Source organism: Eptesicus fuscus, chromosome 14 (assembly GCF_027574615.1).
Source record: "Eptesicus fuscus isolate TK198812 chromosome 14, DD_ASM_mEF_20220401, whole genome shotgun sequence".
Taxonomy (NCBI): domain Eukaryota; kingdom Metazoa; phylum Chordata; class Mammalia; order Chiroptera; family Vespertilionidae; genus Eptesicus; species Eptesicus fuscus.
This window is the reverse complement of record NC_072486.1, coordinates 38,298,020-38,322,403: the sequence shown is the minus strand read 5'-3', so window position 1 is coordinate 38,322,403 and position 24,384 is coordinate 38,298,020. Positions and strand designations below refer to the sequence as shown.

Genomic DNA, 24,384 nt, shown 5'->3' with positions numbered 1-24,384 from the left:
TTCATCATAGATGGGTGCTGGATTTTGTCAAATGCTTTTTCTATATCTATTGACATGATCATATGATTTTTATCCTTTATTCTGTTAATGTGGTGTATCAAGTTAATTGATTTGCACCAACCTGACATCCCAGGAATCAGTCCCACTTGGTCATGATGTATCATATTTTTAATGTATTGCTGGATTTGGTTTGCTAATATTTTGTTGAGGATTTTTGCATCTATGCCTATAATTTTCTTATTTTATAGTGATTTTATCTGGTTTTGAAATTAGGATAATGCTGGCCTTGTACAATGAGCTTGGGAGTCTTCCCTCCTCTTGGATTGTTTAGACAGTTTGAGCAGGATAGGTGTGTTAGTTCATCTTTGAATGTTTGATAAGATTCACCTGTGAAGCTATCCGATCCAGGACTTTTGTTTATTGTGAGTGTTTTTATTACTGCTTTAATTTCATTAATTGTAATATGTCTGTTTAGATGTTCTGGTTCTTCTTCATTCAGTTTTGGAAGATTGTATGTTTCTAGGAGGAGAGTATGCATTTCTAACAAGTACCCAGGTAATGCTGAAACTGCTGGTCCAGAAACCATGCTTTGAGAACCATGGTGGTACAGTATTGATCACAAAAGTCTGAGACAGAACTGAAGCTAACCTGTGCCAAATGAATGCTGAGTTGCTTGTAATGCAAGCAGAGTTATACCCATAGGATGGGTACCCACAGTGGTCATTTAATGTAGTGTTGTCTTTTATTTATTTTCATAGATTGGAGCATATGATCAACAAATATGGGAAAAATCTGTTGAACAAAGAGAAATCAAGGTAATATGTTTATTTCATTTTGTATATTCTGAAACAAAGTTCTATAAATTGATTATTAACCACATTTTATATAATATCTTTCCATATACTTTTAAGGTATAAATTAATATTATTCTATCCAAACTTTTATATGAAGAAGGTAAACTCTTTTATGATAGCATAGTTCTGTCTTTACCTCTGATTTTCTTTACTTTTTAGCATATTTCTAGTCTTTTAAAATTTAATTTTAATGATTATTTTTTGTCAGCTCTTTTCCCCTTTCACTTGTCACCTTATACTTCTAGTTTGCTTTTCTTCCCTTTTGATGCTGTCATTGCTCTATACAGTTTATTAAACTGGTAAGTGTTTCAGGACTTTTCCCGCCTGAGTGATCCTGTGCAAATGCTGCTCTTTTTAATTGAGATCTGCTTTTTTTTGTGCTACTAACAGAATGATTTGGACGCAAACAGAGCTGCTGAAAATTTGGTCATTTTAAAAAAGAATTTAGGAAAATAAAGCATTAATTAAAATGTTTTTGTAATAGGTAGTTCCTTCTTGAACATATAATCACTTATGCTGATAAGAGATTCTCATAGGCCACCTTGCTAGCATGAAAACTATTGTTTAACAAAATTTATTGTTTCTCAGCAATCACTCCTTTTTTGTGATAAGATTTATATTTTTCATTTGCATAGGTAATACTAATCAGTGTGGTCCTGCACGAGCTAAATTTAATCTGGGCCCAGAGAATGTTACTTGAGTTGCTTGACATTTTCTATTTTGTACATAAAGGCTTACATGAGATTGAAAACCAGTGTCTCTAGTTAACTTAAAAATCTATCCAAAATATCTGTTTAGACAACTTAGACATCTGTAATAAAGCAAGATTCTTTACCTTTTGTTAATTTTAATTTTTAAACTATTTCATAAGGAATTAATAGTTTACAAAAATTCAGTAAGTACCTACCATGTATTAAATACAGGATTAAATCATAGGAACAAAATAATGAAATAGATTCCAATTTTGTAGAGGAGATACATAATTACAGATGAAATTAATCCAGTTAAGAGAAAGATGTGTAGGTCACTTTTGGGGAGCTCAGGGGGAAGAAGCTCTGTGGAGATTAGGAAAGATTTCACAAAGGAGGTGACTCATGAGCTAAGTTTGAGAGACCTTAGGGAGAATGAGGAAATCATTCCAGACAAAATGAAGAGCATATGAAAATATACATAAAGGAATGAAGGAGCATGACTCTTGAAGGAGCTTGATTGGGAACAGGTTGGGTGGAGGAGGGAGATTAGGGTAGTTCGAAGTAAAACTAGAAATGAAAATGGAAGTCACATCACAAAGGAAGTCACATCACACTGCCTTACAAGAGTCTAGAAAAAATCTGGAAAACAATTATGGGAAACATTGAAGGAATTTAAGTAGAAAAGTTTCCTCGATTAAATTTATATTTTAACAACTTTGCTAAGTGTGATGGCAAATACTAGAAGAGAAGCAGATAAAGAATTCTGTTTTAGAAATATCCAGGTGATACATTGGTGAAAGATTTGGGAGTCCTCACTATGTAAAGTGTGTGTGTGTGTGTGTGTGTGTGTGTGTGTGTGTGTGTGTGTGTGTATAAATTATATATCCTACACATTATATAAATACAGCTATAGGAGTGACTGGATTTACATTGAATGATGAAAGAAGAAAACTAAGAATGAAATATTGGGAAAGAAATATTTAATAGGTAGGTAAAGGAAGAGGAGATGTAAAGAAGGAGGAAAGAGAAGTAAGATATCCATAGTCTGGTGAATTGAAATAGTCAGGAGTTGGAAGAGTCAAGCAAATAAAGAGCAGCAGAGAGGTCTACTAAGATTCCTTAAAATCTTCTATCCTTTTTGACAGTCTTTAACTTGTTGGACTGGGAATATTAAGTATATTGAGAAGCTGTATTACCAGTTGGTACATTTGGATGATTTATGAAATTTGAAAATATCAGAAAAAATGTCTATAAAATTTTTTTTTAGTTTTAAGCTGCTCATCACAAATTGGGTGTTATGTAATTTCCTCATTTTTATTTAATTAATTTATTTTTCAAGCCCTAGTGTGGAGGTCTGACTTTCAGTAGATCTCAGTGAGGGAGCTATTCTGCTACCTATGAAACCCTACCCAGAAAGCAGATCGTCTAAGAATGGTTTAGCACCAGGTTCCCCATGAACGCTCATTGTGTGTGGCGAGGGAGGGGGGCGTCTTTGCAGCCATGAAGAGGGGCTCTCCATACTAGGCCCAGTGTCTGTAATTTTCTCATTTAAAAGAAAATGTTTTATGCCTATATAGAGATTAAAATAAGGAAGAATTAATATTAGTTGTTTCTTAGTGTGCTGACAGGATGAATTTAGGGAAGGCTAAGACCTGTATCTTGTTTCTCAAATATGTCTACCTTTAAATATAATACTTTAAAATGATAATTGAAGAATTAAAGTAGTATTAAAATTTACTCTTGTTATTTTGAATTAAAAGGGTTTATGTGTTGACAAGCCCAATACCATTCTTTTCTTTTTTTAAATTATCACCCAAGATATGCTTTTATTGATTTTGAGAGAGAGAGGGAGAGGGAGAAAGAAAGATCTATGTGAGAGTGAAACATCAGTTGGTTGCCTCCTACATGCGCCCTGGGGATCCAACCCACGGCTTGCATATGTTCCCTAACAGGGAATTGAACCTGAGACCTTTCAGTGTTCCAGATGACGCTCCAACCAACTGAGCCACACCGGCTAGGGTGTAAAACCATTATTGCTAAACATTCTAGTGGAGGCATATTCTTTAGAGTATTAGATAATTTTGCATTTATTCTAAGGAAGTTAGACAAGTGTATAACTAGTGTATTATTATTAGTATTGATACTTGATTTAAAACAAAAACATTGTACCTGTGATGTAGAGAACAGTTATTGATTTGCATATATATCAAAGCAGTGAGCAACAATTAAAGAAATCAAAGCCATGAAATTATATTTCTTGGAAATGTTTATTTTTTAAGTTAAAGGCTAAGAGTGATAAGTCTTTTGTTAGTTGCAAATTATTTTTTCTTAAACATTTAGAACATATAACTGAAAGCTTTTATTTCCTGATCACCTTGACCCAAATTTAAAATTATATGTGGAATTTCCCCTTGGTTTAGACTTAATAGAGTTTTAAAGCTTCAGCAGAAAGAACTAGGCTCTTTTATTTAAAGTGATTATAGAGGAAAAATGGCATGGAAGGAACTAAACAGGATATCCAGAAAGAGAAACTGATGGTTACATTCTTTAATGGAATCTAAGTGTTATGATAGTTCCATGCATGGAAGTCTAAATCATTAAACAGAAGTATTTTCTAAATTTAAACAGTCCTTTTTAGCTTTTTGGCCCAACATTATCTATGTACTTACAATTTTTTTAAAATTCAAAACTTCATACTATTTGTGTCATTGCACTTTAGGAATGTACTATGGGAATTTAAATGTATATTCAATAAAGAACATATTACTTGATTTCTTGGAGATTAATTGTATTCATATTACTTGATTGTTTATAGTTTGTAGTTAAATTAGTAATTTTTTAAAAAAATTTTTTTTAAAACTTAGTTTTTATTTTTTGTTTGTTCATTTAAATTTTTTTGTTATATTTTCTTTTTTATTGAAGTAACATTGGTTAGGATTATATAAGTTTCAGGTGTACAACATAATTTGATATCTATACACACTATATAGCATGCTCACTACCAAAAGTCTATTTTCACCACTTAAAATTTTTGAGGTTACATAAATTTTTGAGTACTAAACTCTGTGCTATTTTGTTTGAATGTAGTTTACTCTAAACCAATTTAAAAATTTCCAACTTAAAATATATACTAATTAAAATCATTAATGTTAGAAGATTTATCATTGTAATATTTCTTTTTTTAAACCCTCAAAATATTCTCATAGGCTACCTTGAAGGAGAAGTTTTATCAAAACTGGTAATTTGTTGTGACTCTACAATGTAACTGAAAATAAATGCTTTAATGAAATATAAAATAGAAAATGAACTACATATAAAAGGTCAAGTAGAATGAGCATGGTGAAAAACAACATAATTATGTAAATCAAGGTCATTTACTGTTTCTTTTGTAAGGACTTTAAATTCTTAAAACAATCTTGATTAAAAATCTTAGGTATACAACAATAAATAAAGTTTTAGATTTGTTGTAAAACATTGACTATAAGGTTATTTTCAAATTACAGTAAACCCTTGATTTTGCAGACCTCAGTTTAACAAACTTAGGTTTATTGGACAAAATTTCCTGTCTGTATATCATACGTGAGAATTAACACCCTATTAATTTAAAAATGCTTTTAACCAAGATTTGCTTATAATGAAATTAACAGATTACTTTTTTTGTTATTAATTCACTGATATTTTTAACAAATTTTAGCAAATAGGCCATATATTGGAAAAAACATTGTAGTAATTTCACCAACACAAACAAATATTATATATTTACAACTATGGTCCACATGTTTAATCCAAGAGTCACCGCTCATAAACAATATTCAGTGAATGATTAGCACCTAATCACACTGTATCTCGAGCAGTTATTGATTCTGTTGTTGCACGGCATGACTTTCTGCAGCCGTTTTAACGCATGCTGGCCCATGTTCCCACATCTGCTAAGTCACATCTCAGCCATGTGCATTTGTTTACTTTCGGTGACTGGTGAATATATGTATTTATTAGACCTATTCAGTATAAATTTACTATAATACATATAGAAAACTTTTTTTGTGAAAATAAACTTTTCATGCATACTTAATTTTAATTACACACGTGTCTACATAAGTAAAATCAGATAAACTAATTTGTCAATTTTTTAACATACCCATTTGGAAAACCTACGTTAGTATATAACAGGCTTTTGGCTTTAATGGCTATCCCCTCACCCAAATTAGTCCATTATATCGAGGTTTTACTGTATTTTTAAAATAATGTATAAATACAAGTAAATTTAAATGTTACTGTTTTCAAATTTGTTGGCGCTAATAAAGGTAAAATCTCATAATAAACATCATACCAAATCTAAATAGTGCTCTATAAATGAAATTTTATTAAGTGCATGTATTATTAGAATTCCTTTCCAGTTTGTAAAATATCAGGAATGTTTTATAGTTTCAGTCAGCCACTCTTTCATGACATTAAAATGGGAAATGAAGTACACACACGTACACACACACACACACACAGCACTGAACAGATGGTGAAAGGACATTTAATTACAATATTGAGAGCTGAAACGAGAAGGCAGAGCATTGCCATGTTTGACCTCTGCTGGGAATGTGTGGGTGATTCAGATTTTTGCCACTGTCTTTCTGCACATGTCTGTAAATGACTGCAAAAGCACAGCAAGTATTGATTTTGGAATACAAATAAATTTTAGTGAGTAGGTGAATTTGCAAATTTTGAAACTATGAATATGAAGATCAACTGTATGTAAAATTATCATGGATATATCTTTAATCCTGACCCTTTCTCTTTTGTTTTTGTATCTTTGTATCCCTGGGTTGTTTGTAATTTCAAATGAACAGACTATTTGCAGGGGTTCAAAGGTTAATTGCATCTTGAATTCAGGGTACTTTGTTTAAACATCTCAGTTTGTTCTGAGCTTAAATGCTGTCTTATTTGCTTTAGATGCAAACAGTACTTAATCAAATTCTTACTTTAAGTGGTCATTGTTAGTTACTTGGATTAGGAAGGACCAAACAAAGCACTAAATAGTTATTACTTGGTTAATTGAATGAGTAATCAACAAATCATCTAAACACTGTGTCATCTCTTAGCTTTTGGCTCCTGAGGAATTTAACCTAAGCTCTTCCAATCTTAATATCCTAGACTTAAGTTATAAATTTATTTTTTCATAGTCTCTCCTCCCAGTAATTTTGATTTCCAACCTGACTCCCCTTTTTGTACACTAATGGCAAAAACTTAATCTTAGTGTTTAGTAATTTCAAGTTTTAAAATTAATTCAATTTGTGAGTCCTGCTTTCTCTTCTTCCACCTACTGGGCATGGCCTCTAAGTTCTGTTTTGATTAGGCGGCATTGTGGTCTGGTTACGCATGTGAACATAGTGTCATCTCTGAGATATGCATCATTCTCTCTGGGTCTTAGCTGAGACCACCCCTACATGCTGGCATCTGCTGAGAAGTCTGCATCCCTGTCTGTCCTCAGCTCTGTGGTCCAACTGCTTTCTGCAGCAACACCCTCAGCATCACACCTTGAAGGTCCTTCAGAGCCACTGCTCCCTCAGCCAGCCTCAACACTCTCCTGTGCAAATCTGGGCCAACACAGGCTATCTCAGGCTGTACATCCAAATTGATTGGTAGCAGTTGTCTTTGTTTTAGAATTTTACTTTATCTTTTTTACTTTTTCTAAATTTATCTTCTTGGAAAGTGATTTCTTTTTCTGCTCTTCTGGATTTAAATATACATATAGAATTCTAATACTATTTTTTATTAGAGCATAATGACATAATGTTATTTTAGCTTTAGGTGTACAACATAATGATTTGATGAAATGATCACCACAATAAGTCTAGTTAAATTTGTCCCCATACATTACAAAACTTTTTTCTTGTGATGAGGACTTTTAAGATCTACAGTCTCACCAATACTACTTTTAATATATTATAGGGACTAAGGAATAAACCAAAGAAAACAGCGCATGTGAAACCAGACCTCATAGATGTTGATCTTGTAAGAGGTGAGCCTTGGATAAATAAATGCTTAATGCAATTAGAAATTGACCTTGTAGAAACAATTCAAAATGGGTTAGATATATATGTTTGTAGAAATAAAAGTAATGTGAGCTTAAATGAAGGCAGAAATTCCATAAAAAGCAGAAAATGGAAGCATTTAAATACCATTGACTAGTTTTTCCTCCCGCTAAAGGTCATTACAAAAAGTACATACAAAAGAAAACATCTCGTGTTTGCTTAGCAGGCTATAAGAATTGGTTATAAAAATTAAAGTGGTAACATTTTAAAAATTTTATATTTAAACTAGAGGCCTAGTGCATGAATTCGTGCATGGGTGGGGTCCAGCTGTCTCCAGCCATTGGGGTGGGCGGGACCAATCAGGGGCAGGGCCGCGGGTGGTTGGCTGGATGGCCCTGCCCCCAGGTCGAACTCCTGGTCAAGGAGACAATTTGCATATTAGCCCTTTATTATATAGGATTATAGTTGACATACAAATATTGTATTAATTTTAGGGGTTAAAGTGATAACTTAAAATTCCTAACTGGAACTGACATTTGAATATTACCTTATATTTATAAAATATGTAGGAGAAATTCTGTTATTTCAATTAAAAGTTGTTTTCAAAGTGCCTGAGTTAATATGATAGCATGAAGAATGTTTTTTAAAGTGTGTTACCCAAAATTGGACATTTCTTATTCATAGCATAGTATAAAATAATACATGTTTTGTTTTTCTTCAAATGTTGAAGTTTTTTCTCTAAGGAAATTAAAGACTAATAAGTGTACTCTGTTGTCTTATTTTACTTTTCTCAGGATCTGCATTTGCTAAGGCAAAACCTGAAAGTCCTTGGACTTCTCTGACTAGAAAGGGGATTGTTCGAGTTGTATTTTTTCCCTTTTTCTTCCGGTGGTGGTTACAAGTAACATCAAAAGTCATCTTTTTCTGGCTCCTTGTCCTTTATCTTCTTCAAGGTACAATTAAATGGTAGAAATGCATTTTGCTTTTAACTTTCAGGATATTACATTTTTAGGGTAACCAAAGGCTTTTAAAAAATCATGTAGTACTATTGAGTATAAAGATAAATATTTATTGTAATATTCCACTTAATAAGACACTGGTTTAATATTTAAAATGTTTGAGAAAACAAAGCAATTATTTTCTAATATAATTTTGTGAAAATTTGAATCTGTGGTTGGCTAAAGAGAAAAACAAGTTGAGAGGATTTTTAAAAATTAGAAAGTCTCTTCAAAATGCACCTCCCACATATACATACCACATTGTCATTTTTTTTGTACAAGTTCATGTTTCCTGCCTCTGAAACTGTCCTCATTCTGTTCTGAAATTGTGCATACCATGCATTATTGTAATTGCTTTTCACAGATTCTTATTTAATTCTCACTACCACCCAGTGAAGTATAGGTTCTATTATTATGCCTAGATTATAGACATGGGATCCTGAAGAACTTGAGGGCCCAAAGTCACACAATCACCAGGTTTCAAGTCTAAACTATCTAACTTAGAGCCATATGCTTAACAACTGTGTTGCACTGCCTCTCACCACAGCAGCATTCTAGTGTGCATAATATACTATACAATGCATACTATACAACACTCTAAAGCATTTGGAGTCTTAAAAAAGAAACCACTCACATTCCATCACTCTAACAAAGCAATGATTATAATTTGGTTGGTACTCTTTCAGTCTTTTTAATGTCTTTTTTTAAAACACGATTTTAATCCTAAATGATTATTTGAACATGTTTTTACTCACAAACTCTAAGTAAAAGATAATATTTTTAAGTAAATGAAAATATAATAAAAACTACAGATTTTTACTTAGGTAAAGCTGTTTCCTTAAGCCAGGGTACATCTTACATACATAAAAGAGTGAACTATGAAGATTTTGTGTTTGTTAAGAGTGTGTATGTGTGTGTGTGTGTGTGTGTGTGTGTGTGTGTTTCTGATTAAAAAAATTATACATATTCATTACAGAAAATTTGGAAAATGTAGGTAAAACTGAAGAGAAAAGCCATCTATAATATTGCCTTTAAGTTTACTTTGTAACATTTTTTTATATAGTTGAGATTATTCTTTGTAAATGATTGTATTTTTATTTCCGCCTTATGTCATAACAAGTATCACAGTTTTTTTACTGAACAGCAAGCATGGTTAGTCAGTCTGAAAAAGCTTGTCTGGAGAAACATTTAAACTTATTTAAATATAGAAAAATAATCTGGCAAGAAGCAACGTTAAAACAAGTTTTAAAGATTTTAAAGAGTGACTATCAGATCTATAATGTGTTTTCTTTCCCTTTTTGTAGTTGCCGCAATAGTATTGTTCTGTTCCGCTTCCAGCCCACATAACATACCTCTGACAGAAGTGATTGGGCCGATATGGCTGATGCTGCTCCTGGGAACTGTGCACTGCCAGATTGTTTCAACAAGAACACCCAAGCCGCCTCTAAGTACAGGGGGGAAAAGAAGAAGGTACTGCCTATTTAAAAATTATCTTTTTTGTAGATTTCTATAATTTGAATCTATAATTATTCTTGGCTTCAATAAAATGCTGGTTCTTGTCTTACACTCTTTCAAATAAAGCAGTGAGCTTCAGAATCAGCTACCAAATATGATTTTGTTTTCTGTATTTGCTTCAACGTAATTTTGAGACCACACACCTGTTTTGTTTTTATTTTCTTTCTTAACGTTAATTTCTAGGCACCTAATATCAATGTAGGGAATATATGTAATTGGAGTTGCTAATAATTCCCACTGTTTAAAAAAGTTTGTACTTATAAGATGCTTTGCCAAAAACAAGAACAAAGAAAAAATTTCAGCTAAATTTTATTTATTAAATGCTATTTGAGCTCTGGCTGGGCAGCTCAGTTGGTTGGAGCTTCATCCTGTGCAATAAAGGTTGCAATTCCTGGTCAGGGCATGTGCAGGAGGCAAACAATTGATGTCTCTCTCTCTAAAAAATAAAATAATAAATCAATAGACATGTCCTCGGGTGAGGATTATGAATGAATGAATGAATGAATGAATGAATGAATGAATACATGCTATTGAAACTATGTAATATTGCCCCTAGGACAAGTAAACATAGCAAGTCTCACTGGCCACTCTGTGCAATGGAGTTCTGTTTGAAGGGTCTTTTGGAGCAATTCCTCTTTTGAATATTGTTGCTAAGAGATTGTGATATATGCAGTTTAGAGGTGTTAAAATTTAAGCCCTTTTCATTTTGAAAAGATAAATAGATAAATAGCACTGGTAGTCAGTTAGATTATAATTCTTTTATTCAGATTTTCTTCCTCACCTGCAGGTAAGTGGCATTCAAATGGGAAGAAATACTTTTGTTAATACCTGTCTAATGTGACCTTACAACCTAATATTCACTGACTGGCAGTATAAGCAAGGAGCAGTACCTTACCATTTATAGAAATTGGTCTCGAACATGTACTTTATGTTTGGGTTAACTTTCATCCAGTAAATTTGAATTTTATTGTACATTAAAATTCCTGTGTTTATGTTTACAAAAATTTTGAACATATTACTGAGAAAATGGTTGTTAAAATTTTCAAGTTACTTTCCATTCTTAATCTCTTCTAATGAAGGAAATTAAGAAAAGCAGCCCATTTGGAAGTGCACAGAGAAGGAGATGGTTCTAGTACTACAGATAATTCACAGGAGGGAACAGTTCAGAGCCACTGTACAAGCACCTCATACAGCATTGGAGCTGTCTTCAGAGATCTTTGGCATGCTGCTTTCTTTTTATCAGGGTTTGTATTTATTCCAGATTTTATATGGCGCAGAGCACTATCCCTTTTCTGCCACTTCATTCTCAGGTAATGAATATTAATGACTTTACATATGACAGACCTATTACAGATTTTGTTTTTATCAATTATAATGCTATAGATAATGAAAAATAGAGACCATAAAGTTTATTTTGGGATATATGTAAATATTTCTAAATGAATATATACCATCAGGGTATATTTAGTTGAGTTTCTAAATTTTAATTTCTTTTGTGATTTCTCAAGTCCTACTTCTATTAAATTGGTTATTTTTATTAGTACTATAGGTCAAATTGGCTTTACTAATATGTCATGAGTCTTGTATATTTTAAATTTAATCCCTGCCTCGGTTATCTAAAATTGTATGATATAAAACATGTAGGCATTTGTATTTGAAAGAATAAGATGTATACTATAGGATGAAATTCTATTTTTGTGTATTGGGCTTTTGTATAGTTTGTACCACAATGAATGTTTACCAAATAAGGAAATGTGATTATAGCAAATTTCAAAAGTAAATTAAACCTAACTCAATGTTGTATAATTATTTTGAATAATTAATTCAAAACACTTAAGTGTTATATTACTCGTGCACATATACACATAACAAATTTGAAAGGGGTTAAAAAGCTATGATCAAAATAGTATAACTGATAAAAGTTGCTAAATTAATAAATCAAGAAAAGAGATACTACAAATAACTAATTTGGTCACTTTTGTTAACTCCTCTACTAATACTGTTTCATCAATATGTGATTGTGCTCTTATGATAAAGTTTATCATGCATTACATAATTAAGGAATTATATCCTGGGCATATTTTCATTGATTGTGATTTTGGGGAAAATTCTCCAAAATTTTAATAGTTTGCAATAACATTGCATAAAGTTGCTTCCTCCAGAGAAGATACAGGTTCGGTTTGGTTTTTAACTTGCATTGGATTCTGTCCGTATCTCTTAGTCCATTTTTATTTATTTATTTTTAAATAAATAGCTCTCCTTTCTAACAGTAGAATGTAATAGTTTTATCACTGCAAAGCCAGTTTCTTAAACATTTCTCAAGAACTTTTAATAAGCAATTATAAAAAAGCATATGGATATGTTTTCCTTTTGGGGAATCATTTAGTTGTTTTGGTTGTCCATAACTGATATTTTATAACTTAGTATTCAGAATCCCTCTAATGTAGTACATTGGTGCCTTTGGAATTCTACTGTGTTTCTCAAATTAGATTCAGACTTCAATTTCCCTCCTTTGGGACTGTAGCATAACCTTGACTACTAGCCATTGGTACAATAATGACTAAGTCCCTTTGGGTTTATTCTCTGTAATCATGGCAATTATAATCTACATGTTTTTAAAGATGCACTGTTTTCAACTAACTCTGGGATTGGTTTGCCAGCTTATAAATAAGACTTTTAAATATTAAGTACAAGAAGATCTTAAGAAAAATGTTAATTTTAGAAGTTCTGATCTTGAGTTTTGAAATCTTGATGTTTTGTTCTTTCAGGCTTTAATAAGTCAGAAAGGGCTTAAATTGAAATATCAACTTGGGACTTAAAATTGTTTCTGGTGTAAAAAGTTGAAAAACTGGATACTTCCATTGAAGTGTCTGAATTAACATAACTGATGGGAAAATAAATGCATAACCACACAAGGATTTAAACTTTGTGTATGGTATCTTGTTGGTTTTCTAGATGTTAGGATGAAATCTACAATTCTTACATCCTGTATTTATAAGTTGGAAAGGCCCTACTCATCATCTCTAAGTACATTTCTAAGTACATTTTTTAATCCACTCATCTGCTGATGGGCACTTAGGCTGTTTCCAAATCTTAGCTATGGTAAATTGTGCCTCTATGAACATAGGGGTGCATATATCCTTTCTGATTGGTGTTTCTGGTTTCTTGGGATATAGTCCTAGAAGTGGGATCACTGGGTCGAATGGGAGGTCCATTTTTAATTTTTTGAGGAATCTCCATACTGTTCTCCACAGTGGCTGCACCAGTCTGCATTCCCACCAGCAGTGCACGAGGGTTCCTTTTTCTCTGCATCCTCTTCAGCACTTGTCGTTTGTTGATTTGTTGATGATAGCCATTCTGACAGGTGTGAGATGGTACCGCATTGTTATGATTTGCATCTCTTGGATGATTAGTGACTTTGAGCATGTTTGCATATGTCTCTCGGCCTTCTGTATGTCCTCTTTCAAAAAGTGTCTATTTAAGTCTTTTGCCCATTTTTTGATTGGATTGTTTATCTCCTTTTATTAAGTTGTATGAGTTCTCTGGAGATTAAACCCTTATCTGAAATAGCATTGGCAAGTATGTTCTCCCATGCAGTAGGCTTTCTTGTTGTTTTGTTGATGGTTTCTTTTGTTGTGCAGAAGCCTTTTATTTTGATGTAGTCCCATTTGTTTATTTTCTCTTTAGTTTCCATTGCCCTATGAGCTGTATCAGTAAAGATATTGCTACGTCATATGTCTGATATTTTGCTGCCTGTGGAGTCTTTTAAGATATTTATGGTTTCCCATCTTCCATTTAAGTCCTTTAACCATTTTGAGTTTGTTTTCGTGTATGGTGTAAGTTGGTGATCTAGTTTCTTTCTTTCTTTTTTTTTTTTCATGTATCTGACCACATTTCCCAGCACCATTTATTGTAGAGACTGTTCTGACTCCATTGTATGCTCTTGCCTCCTTTGTCAAATATTAATTGAGCAGAATGGCTTGGGTCTATTTCTGGGTTCTCTGTTCTGTTCCATTGGTCTATGTCTGTTCTTGTGCCAGTACCACCAGAGCCAGTTTTGAGAACTGTGGCTTTATAATATAGCTTGATATCTGGTATTGTGATCCCTCCAACTTTGTTCTTTCTCAGGATTGCTGTGGCTATTCGGGGTCTTTTTTTTACTCCAGATGAGTTCGTTCTAGGTCTGTGAAATATGCCATTGGTATTTTAATGGGGATTGCATTGAACCTATAAATTGTTATTTTATCCAAAATAAGGTAAGTCCATTTAATGTGCTTCTGAATTTTTTTTTTTAGATCAAAGAAAACCAAGAATTCAATTGATAAATCAACTGAGACTGACAATGGCTATGTATCCCTTGATGGGAAAAAGACTGTTAAAAGCAGTGAAGGTGGAGTACAAAGCCATGAAACTCAATGTGAAACTATTCAATCAGAAGAGACAACCTGGAACAAAGGAACACTGAGGAACATTCCCAGTAAAGTAAGTGTGTTTTTAAAAAAATAATTTTCTTGTGTGGTTTTGCATTAGCTAATGGACTATATATTTTTGAACTATATTTTTCTCCCGAATTTATTCTCTGAGTCTTTAAAAATCACACTGATGAGGCTGAAAATCAGATAAAGTAATATGAATAAACTTCATTGTCAATATAATTAGTGCCTTCTTGAATTGATTAATGACTCAAATTTTTTCAAAATGTTAAAGCACTTTAATAATTTCATAGTTGATGCTTATTAAACCTTACCTTTTCTTGCCCCATTTCCATGTGTATAAGAGTTTGTTTTAAATTGAACATCAAACTAGAAACCTGGTTTTCCATTCATGTTTCCCATAAGAAAATACTACCTTGTTTTTCCTACCTTTATTACCATTGGTGTCAGCACATTTGTTTTGTTGTTAGTTATAAAAAAATTCTTGAGAGAACCAAGATGGCGTCATAGGTAAATACAAATACTCGCTGCCTCTCACAGCCACATCAAAATTACATCTAAAAGGCAGAACAATTACTACCCAGAACCGCAGGAAAGGTGACTGAGTGGAAGTTCCACAACCAGAGAGGTGAGACTGGTAAGAGGTGCGGAGGCGCGGAAAGTGCTGGCCCCTGGATGTGCTGCTCTTTAAACTGGGAGGGAGATACAAGCTCCCACTTGTTCTGAACTCCAGTTCCGGGCAAGACTCTGGGAGACCCAGACACATAGGGGGAGAAACTGGACTGTCTGGCATCGGGACAGGAACGCAAGGGCGGCTTTCAGAGGTGCTCGCAGCGATCATTGTTCCTGCATGGGGGTGCAGGACACGGAGACCCGGGGACCTCTCTGGTGCAGGGCTGGCTGGCAGCCATTGCTGTTTGCTCCGCCCTGGTGATTCCCAGAGACCCTGCTCCTCCCAGTTTACAACCCCACCCAAGCTGTATGCATCTGCTTTTGCATATGAATGGCCTGTCCTTTCTCCTTCTAAAACCTGTCAAACTGCAGCTGGGTCAGAGGGCCCCAAAGCTTCCCAAAGAAGGTCCAAGGCCTGGCAGCAGCTGGGCCTCGTCTGGGCACTTCCAAACCCCATACAAAGAGGAGAAATCTGCAGATGTCTCTGTAGCTCCTGCTGGGTGGCCCCAGACAGTGGCTGACCTTGCACCTCCATTGGAGATCCAAGACCCAGTGTACCCAGTGGTCAGAGTGAGACCATTCTGGATTACAACTCTTCACATCCATAAGAGACACACTCAAGGGGCAGACTTGGTGAGCACCAAAGCCCTACTGAAGCAAGGCCTGCCCCATAAGGGTGTCTCCTGCGCAACAGATCTTCCAGTGTAGACACAGCTGGTCATCACAACCAATTGTCCTGGAGGTCAATTCCTCCCAGTGATACCAACAGCAATCAAGGGTTAACTACAGCAGCCCACAAAGGGGTGCACCAAGAGTGTTCACCTCAGGTGACTGGGAAGGCTGAGCCACTGGGCCCTCCCTATGGGACATGTACCACACAAGGCCACTATCAACTCAAGGAGACTTAGCAACTACCCACCCAGTACATAGAAATAAACACAGGGAAGCAGCCAAAATGCGAAGACAAAGAAACAAGTCACAAATGAAAGAAATGGATGAAAGCAAAATACTGGATATAGAGTTCAAAACCACGGTTATAAGGTTACTCAAGAATCTTCTAGAAACCTCTGAGAAATTTAGTGAGACCCTCAAGGATATGAAAAAGGACCAATCAGAAATTAAGTATACACTGACTGAAATAAAGAATAATGTACAGAGCTCTAACAGCAGACTAGAGGATCCCAAGAATCAAGTCAAAGATTTGAAATACGAAGAAGCAAAAAACACCCAAATGGAAAAGCAAAAAGAATCCAAAAATATGAAGATAGTATAAGGAGTCTCTGGGACAACTTCAAGCATACCAACATCCGAACTATGGGGGTGCCAGAAGAAGAGAGAGAGCAAGATATTGAAACCTATTTGAAGAAATAATGACAGAAAACTTCCCCTACCTGGTGAAAGAAATAGACTTACAAGTCCAGGAAGTGCAGAGAACCCCAAAGAGGACCAAGGGCAAAAGACAAAGAGAGAATCTTAAAAGGAACAAGAGAAAAACAGTTACCTACCTACAAGGGAATACCCATATGACTGTCAGCTGATTTCTCAACAGAAACTATGCAGGCCAGGAGGGAGTGGCAAGAAATATACAAAGTGATGAATAGCAAGAACCAAAACCAAGATTACTCTACCCAGCAAAGTTATCATTCAGAATTGAAGGTCAAATAAAGAGCTTCACAGACAAGAAAAAGCTAAAGGAGTCCATCACCACCAAACCAGGATTATATGAAATGCTGAAGGGTATTCTCTAAGACGAGGAAGCAGAAGAAAAAGGTAAAGATAAAAAATTATGAACAACAAAGTGACAACAAATACATATCTGTCAACAAGTGAATCTAAAAATCAAGTGAGTAAAAAATCTGATGAACAGAATAAACTGGTGAATAAAATAGAATCAGGGGCATAGAAAGGGAGAGGACTGACAATTCTCGGGGGGAAGGGGTTGTGGGGAGTGCGGGAAGAGATTGGACAAAGAGCTTACACCTATGGACGAGGTCAGTGGGGAGGGGGGAAAGGCCTAAAGTGGGGTGGGAATCGGGTGGAGGGGAGCTATGGGGGCGGGGAGAGGAACAACTGTAATAATCGGAACAATAAAGATTAAAAAAAAAGAAATAAAAAGAAAAAATTCTTATTGAGCACATATTTGTTAATAGTTGTTTGTTTACTTTTCCAAAATAATAAAGCTACCCTGGGCTATTGTAGCAAAGCCTAATGTAGATCTTCTGTCTCTTTATTTCACTGAATTTTTCTGGTTAAATAACTAATTCTTTAAAAGCTGGTACAATAAAATAATATGGTCAAATTAAAAGATGTTTACTGTTAAATTTAGCAATGTAAGCATGAACATTTGTGTGGAGGAAAATAAATAGAAGAAAAGAAGATTCTCTAATTTTGAATAAAGTATGTGTTACTACTTGACAGTACATGTATTTTTAGGACCAGTAGCTGTACAATAAATAGTTTGGGACTGCAATGAAATCTAGTACATTACTTGATTTTAGATTGTTGACACATTTAGCTCTCTGATAATGTGAACCTCACATTACTATCAACACTGAACAAATAAGTTTTTAATCATTGAACTTTCAAACACACTTTCTGGTATGTATTACCTATTAAAGCTATATGAAAGAAACATGGAAGTGTCAATAAAACTCATGTTCTGAGTCTCTCAATTTGAGGATTTCTGAAATCTGGATGTGTCTTACAAATTTATATGTAGATAATGACTGATATATGCACCCATTCAACTACTAGTCACCTCCTCCTGTCTCATAAGCCATTATTTACTCAGTGGTGGTCTTATAATTGATCACATTTTTAGTTTGTGAAAATAATATAATTAGTTCATCACAGGTCTCTCAGCTTCTTTGATCCTATTTTATATTTTGTAATTTTGTAAGCTATTTCAAATCTTTTTGTGGAACAGAAACATTATAGAACAATTTGACAAATGAATGTGGAATTACTCTTAACATTAAAATGCCAGGATAGTCACTGATTTAAGATATTTTTTCAGAAAATTAAGTAGCACTAATCACTTTGAGGGGTTTGAAGGTATTTAAAGCTATATGTGCATATGTATATAATTGAAAATTTTGCACTTTCAAAACTGCAAGTTAAGTTAGAAATTACCATAATCCTCTTTGTGTACTCCCATTTTAGGATACCCAAAGGACAATAACAAATGTCTCTGATGAAGTCTCCAGCGAGGAAGGTCCTGAAACAGGATACCCATTACGCCGTAATGTGGACAGGACTTCTGAGAGCATTCTTCGGAATAGAAAGTCACACCATTATAAGAAACATTACCCTAATGAGGTATATACTTTGGCTTTACATGTATACATACATATCTTTTAAAAAAATATATATTTTTATTGATTTCAGAAAGGAAGGGGGGGAGAGAGAGAGAGAGAGAGAGAGAGAGAGAGAGAGAGAGAGAGAGAGAGAGAGAGAAACATCAGTGATGAGAGAGAATCATTGATCGGCTGCCCCTGCACGCCCCCTACTGGGGATTGAGCCTGCAATCCGAGCATGTGCCCTTGGCCAGAATTAAACCTGGGACCCTTCAATCTGCAGGCCGACGCTCTATCCACTGAGCCAAACCGGCTAGAGCCATATCTTTTTTTATATGTTACTAATTTACAACTTCTTTTAACAATTAAATTAAAAATTAACAATAATTATTAAAAGAACATATTTCCCCTCAGTATCACTATCTTATTGTTATATATTCTGGATTTATAGAGTAGCAGTTTTAGATTTATGTGTTGCATATATGATAAATAGCCGTACATTTGTACTCATTTTGTGTATTTTCTCTGAAGATTCTTACATTCAGTTTATTGTTTACCTTTAAAGAAGCCCATCCTGGAGAGACAATCTGTGAACTCCTGGGTTAGTCTTTCCCACAATTTGAATGGCTTTATGACTAATTGATTATTGCAAAGTTATTATTCTAAGTGACTTTCTTTATGTTCTTGTCACCAGTTATTAAGTTGCCCATACTATTATATTCAGTCTTTTTTCTCATTTGATTCTATTTTTCTTTATTAACGTTTGTGTGTTTTTTCTAAACCCTTTTCTGACTTATCACATCTCTTAAAGTTATCACATCTCTTGAAGCTCTTTAAATAGTAAAAGAATTTCATTCAACTGTATTTTCAGTTTTTATTCTAAAGAACTAAGAACATTTTATTATCTCCCTTCAAGGCAAATGAATCAATTGCTTCACAAAGGAGGCCTCCACAGCGGAGATATTCCTCCCAATTGAAAAACACACCACACGTAGGTGTTGTTCTACGCCTCCGCCCCTCCTACCAGTTTCAGTGTATTTTCTATACATCTCAATTGTAGGACTTCCATTCAGCCAGATTTCAGGTGGTTCTGAATGATGGTGGTTCTGTACTTTAGTTGTAATTTTGATGTTATGGAAGGCGTCAAGTACCCGTGTTTACCCATGCCACCAACTTGATTCTCCTTATGGGCATTTTGTTTTTCAAGAAAAGTTATCCAGTCTTTGGTCCAATTGGAGGGCCGATACTAGATTAGGCTGCCATGGAGTTTGGTACCAAAGGGGTTGGGAATGTGGTGGTGATCTGTCATTCAGTGTGGACTTTTACTTAACCCCTCTTTCCATATTCCCCCGCTTCCCACCCGCAACCCACTTACCTTTTTCTGTGATATACTATATCTGGTTGGCTTCTTTCAATCACCTGTTGGGAAGATGATGGATTACTTGATTATCTGGGATATAGAAGGTTTCCTGGGAAATCGATAGCTTCGTTTAAGCATTTGACTTATTTTCTTCTCTGTCCTGCTTTGTTAACTCTACAAGTATCTTTCAATTTGTCTTCCCTATTGTAGATAAGATTCTCATCTAATAAATGCATTTGATGGAAAGTACAATGCAGAAACTATGGGCTTGGAATCAAACTATTTAAATGACTTTGGAAAAATTATTTAACTTCTCTGAGTCTCAGTTTCTGCCTGTATAATCGGGGGGAGAGAGGAGAGCAGCCTCATCAGATTGTTAGGATTAAATAAGATTATGTATAATTGCTTGATACAAAGCACTCATATTATAAATGCTTATTCCTTTTAAGTAAATAATCCTCTCTTCATTTGACTATATGCTGTTTTAGCTATCTAAAGATTTGAAATAAGCAGAGCGAATCAAATGAGCTATTAAGTTGAGCTGTTTTTCCTCAATTCTAAAATTTCCTATTTTTAGTCTGTAATCAGCAATTTATAATGAAATTCAAAGTGGCCATTAATCACTTAAATATTGCAGATAAAATAGTGTTTGAAATATAAGCAGTTCTAGGCAATAATTTTTACATTATGCATTTATAAAATGGCCTATTTATTAATCGGTATTTGACAAAATACTTTTATCAGGAATTAAAGGTATTTCCTTATTCCTGAAATCACCCATTAGTTTCAGTTAAACATTGGCCCTTTAATCTGATACTTTTTTCTATATCTGACCAGCAAGTCTGCATCAGAATTAGTGATAGATAATAAGCTAGCTTTATGAAAAAATTTAAATTAGCAATTTCAAGTATTCTGCTTGACAGTGAATCTGAAATATTTTTGAAGTGCTTTTTGTAAAAAAAAAAAAAAAAATAGCAGACTGATTTTTACCCTTTTTCTGTGAATTTTTTTCTCTTTTTATTTTTTTATTTGATTTTCTATTCAATTCTTTCAAAAAAAAATTTTTTTTTTACTTTTCTCTCAAACAACCCTGCCACAAATGTTCTATCACATACTAAATATACATGGTGCCCCATTCTAATATACACAAGTTAATTGTCAATAATATAACTCACTCATTCAAGATATTGTGTTACCTGTGGTAAAGATGGTTTTTGTCTTTGGTAGACTTACAGTGTATTTGAGAGTTATGATTTATTTGAATATATGAAATACATGAACATTTAATCGACCCAGATAATATAGATGCTAGATAGCAAGACAAAATTTATTGTCAAATGAATATAATAATAACTCACTGCAGGGACAAAGTATTCACTCTAAATAGAAGATTTTAAACTAACATTTGTTGAACCTCTGCTTTGTACAGGTTTGTATTAAAAACTATAGTGCTCATTTAATTTTTAATATCTCTTTAAGATAGGTAGTTTTATTTCCCATTGTCATGGGCTGATATGTCCCTTAAGTCTCTAAGGTAAGCCAGCTAGAAAGGGGTAGAGATGGTAATTTCCTGACACTTTGTTGAGTGGGCTTTAAAGGAGAGAAGGATTTATAATGAGAGGTAGGAATATTCTGAGAGGCTGGAGTGGCAACGAACAAGTTGTGTTTAGGAGTTAAGGACTAGCCCATTGTCACTGGAAGAGAAGGCTGTGGTACTGAGAAGTGGAAAACAAGGTCCAAAAATAGCTGTTTGAAGAGAGCGTGGTAGGTGAAGGAATTTGAACTTTATCCAGGAGAACAGCAGTGGGAAGCCACAGAAGGATTTTGGTCAGAGGAGAGAAAGAACAGTTGTACTTTTGGAAGATTAACCTGGAAAGAGGGAAGGCCTTTTAGGAAGGGGTCAATTAGGAGGCTCTTATAGCATACAAAGAATGAATGATATTTGGTGACAGCATAGAAAAAAAAACCACAACATTTTAAAGGTAGAATTGACAAATCTTAGTGCCAGGATAACTAAAATCAAATCTAAAAATTTCAACACACTTTGCTATAAGGATGGCTGTTATTCTTTATTCAGTAAAAGTTATTTTGAATTCATTGAAATTAAAATTTTACTCAAAACTATTTATTTTGTATGTTAAAAACTAAGAAAATAGTAAATTTATTAGAAATTATTTAACTTCTTTCTTTTCGTTTTTCACTTTCATATCATAGATTATCTCAAACACATGAATTGGCACTTTGTAGCTATTCATGTGTTTGAGATAATTTATGATTATTTATTCATTTTGTTAATTTATTGAACTTGTTTGAGAAACTAAGACAATAGATACATTAAATCTATTGTTGCTAAAATAGACTAAGTAAGAAAACTCCATTAAACCATCAATTAAAGTGGGTGACTATGCAGTCCATGTGAATGTAGACTAGTCTTTGCCTGCCTGAATTCTGAACTTTGTATAAAGTTTAAGAGAAAGAAGTCATTGGCAAAGGGGAGGGGGGGGGGATGTCAAGCGGGGAAAAAGGAGACATATGTAAAACTTTAGACAATAAATAAATACAAAGAGAAAGAAGTCATAATCTTTGTATGCAAAGTAACACTTGAGCTGAAATGTGAAATAAATTTTGATATGAGGAAATTTTGTTACTCCTTAAAAATTAATATGTATTTTTAATGTTTTGCTATCTATTTCACTGTTATTTGACAGTGTGTTTATTGTTTTAGCAAAAAGTAACAATATATGGTTCTAATAGAATCCTTTGAATTGGAAAGGGTACATAAATTGTATTAATGTCAAAGAATATCTTGATTTCAGGATGCCCCAAAATCGGGTACTAGTTGCAGCTCTCGCTGTTCAAGTTCCAGACAGGATTCTGAGAGCACAAGGCCAGAATCTGAAACAGAAGATGTATTATGGGAAGACTTGTTACATTGTGCAGAATGCCGATCATCTTGTACCAGTGAGACAGATGTGGAAAATCCTCATGTTAATCCATGTGTGAAAAAAGAATATAGAGATGATCCTTTTCACCAGGTTGGTTTACAGTTGTCATGGGCTAATTTGTCCCTTAAGTCTCTAGGATGATTTTAATTTCTAGTAATAAATAATTTAAGCCACTGGTGGTTTCTGCAGGTTTTTCTCCTTTGAATGTACAAAATTTACAGAGGTGAAGAAAAACCTTACATTCAATTAAAATATTCTGGTAAAAAAATTTTTTTTTAATGTGAGCTGTGGTCTGGCTTCATTGGAACATAGAATCTCATCATTTATATTATGGTTATGTTTCTGAACTTGCAAACATGTTTCTGAAAAGTTGTTGGTAAATGGAGTTTTATAAGTCAACTTGTGTTTTAAATGCAGTAGTCTTTTTCTCACTCAACAGACTTCATGGTCAGATTTATTTATACCTGTGGTCTTGACTCCACTGTAAGATTGTAATTCACAGAGCTATATTTCATGAATATCAGATTTGTATCTCCAAGTGCCTATAATAGTGCTGTCGAATAGAAATATAATGAGAGTCACATATGTAATTTAAAGATTTCTGGTAGCCGCATTAAAATGTTTTAAAAGGTGAAATTAACTTTAGTATCTTTTCTTTAACCCTATATTCAAAATATCACTTCAACATATAACTAATATGAAAAATAATGAAATAATATACACTGAGTGGCCAGATTATTATGATCTCTGAACGCATAATAATTTGGCCACTCAGTGTACTTCTCTTGAGTACCTCATTTACTTGATATCAAAGATACTATAAATCGTGCACCTGATCAGTTTTCCCCTTTCCACTGGCTGATAGAAAGCTCAGGGCAAATAGGTGGTTGATCTCCAGCAAAAGTCTAGAATACTTTTGGTACCACTTTGAGATACAAATACACTGAGTGGCCAGATTATTATGCGTTCAGAGATCATAATAATCTGGCCACTCAGTGTATATTTTTAATACAAAATGTCTTCAACATCTATTACAGCACATCTGATTTGGACTAGTCACATTTCAAGTGCTCAGTAGCTACATGTGAGTAGGGTGTACTATATTGGACCACACAGGTCTGTGGGACATCTTCATTTGAATGTTACATCATTGCCTCAGCTTTAACCAAATACACCACCTTCCCTCATAAATTTATTTTTCTTATGGCATTCAAAATCTTGGTGAATGACATCTTCATTCATCTGTTCACTGTCCAGAAAGCGGGTAGTCATTTAAAATCCTCACTGTTCTTACTTTCTTCTCTCTCTTATCCAAGTCCTCATGAAATCCTAACAATGAAACCAACAAGTAAACTTAGAAAACTAGAGGTAGAAGGGAACTTCCTTAATCTGATAAAAGGTAGCTATCAAAGAACCTTTAATGTTGAAATTTTAGGAGCATTTTTATTAAAAGCAGTAACAAGAGATGTCCATCATCACTGCTTTTTCTATTAAAATTCTGCAGTATGTATGTCTCTGTTTTCAGTTGGACTTAGAGTCTAAGACAGATTTAAAGTTCATATTAAAGAACAAAATGTCATAGCAGAAGCAATT

General features: G+C 34.0%; 1 protein-coding gene across 3 annotated transcripts in view; it reads left to right on the top strand.

Moving 5' to 3' along the window:
• PHTF2 (putative homeodomain transcription factor 2) overlaps window positions 1–24,384 on the top strand; it is a 91,627-nt gene that overhangs the window by 41,642 nt on the left and 25,601 nt on the right. For 2 of the 3 annotated variants that reach the window (XM_054725979.1, XM_054725981.1), the window contains exons 3-10: window positions 759–815; window positions 7,490–7,559; window positions 8,367–8,525; window positions 9,875–10,040; window positions 11,165–11,395; window positions 14,381–14,567; window positions 18,353–18,508; window positions 22,663–22,881. In XM_054725979.1, coding sequence (XP_054581954.1) covers window positions 759–815; window positions 7,490–7,559; window positions 8,367–8,525; window positions 9,875–10,040; window positions 11,165–11,395; window positions 14,381–14,567; window positions 18,353–18,508; window positions 22,663–22,881 — 1,245 coding nt within the window. The remainder of the gene's footprint in view (window positions 1–758; window positions 816–7,489; window positions 7,560–8,366; window positions 8,526–9,874; window positions 10,041–11,164; window positions 11,396–14,380; window positions 14,568–18,352; window positions 18,509–22,662; window positions 22,882–24,384) is intronic. The other variant, XM_008149684.3, reaches the window with a different exon arrangement.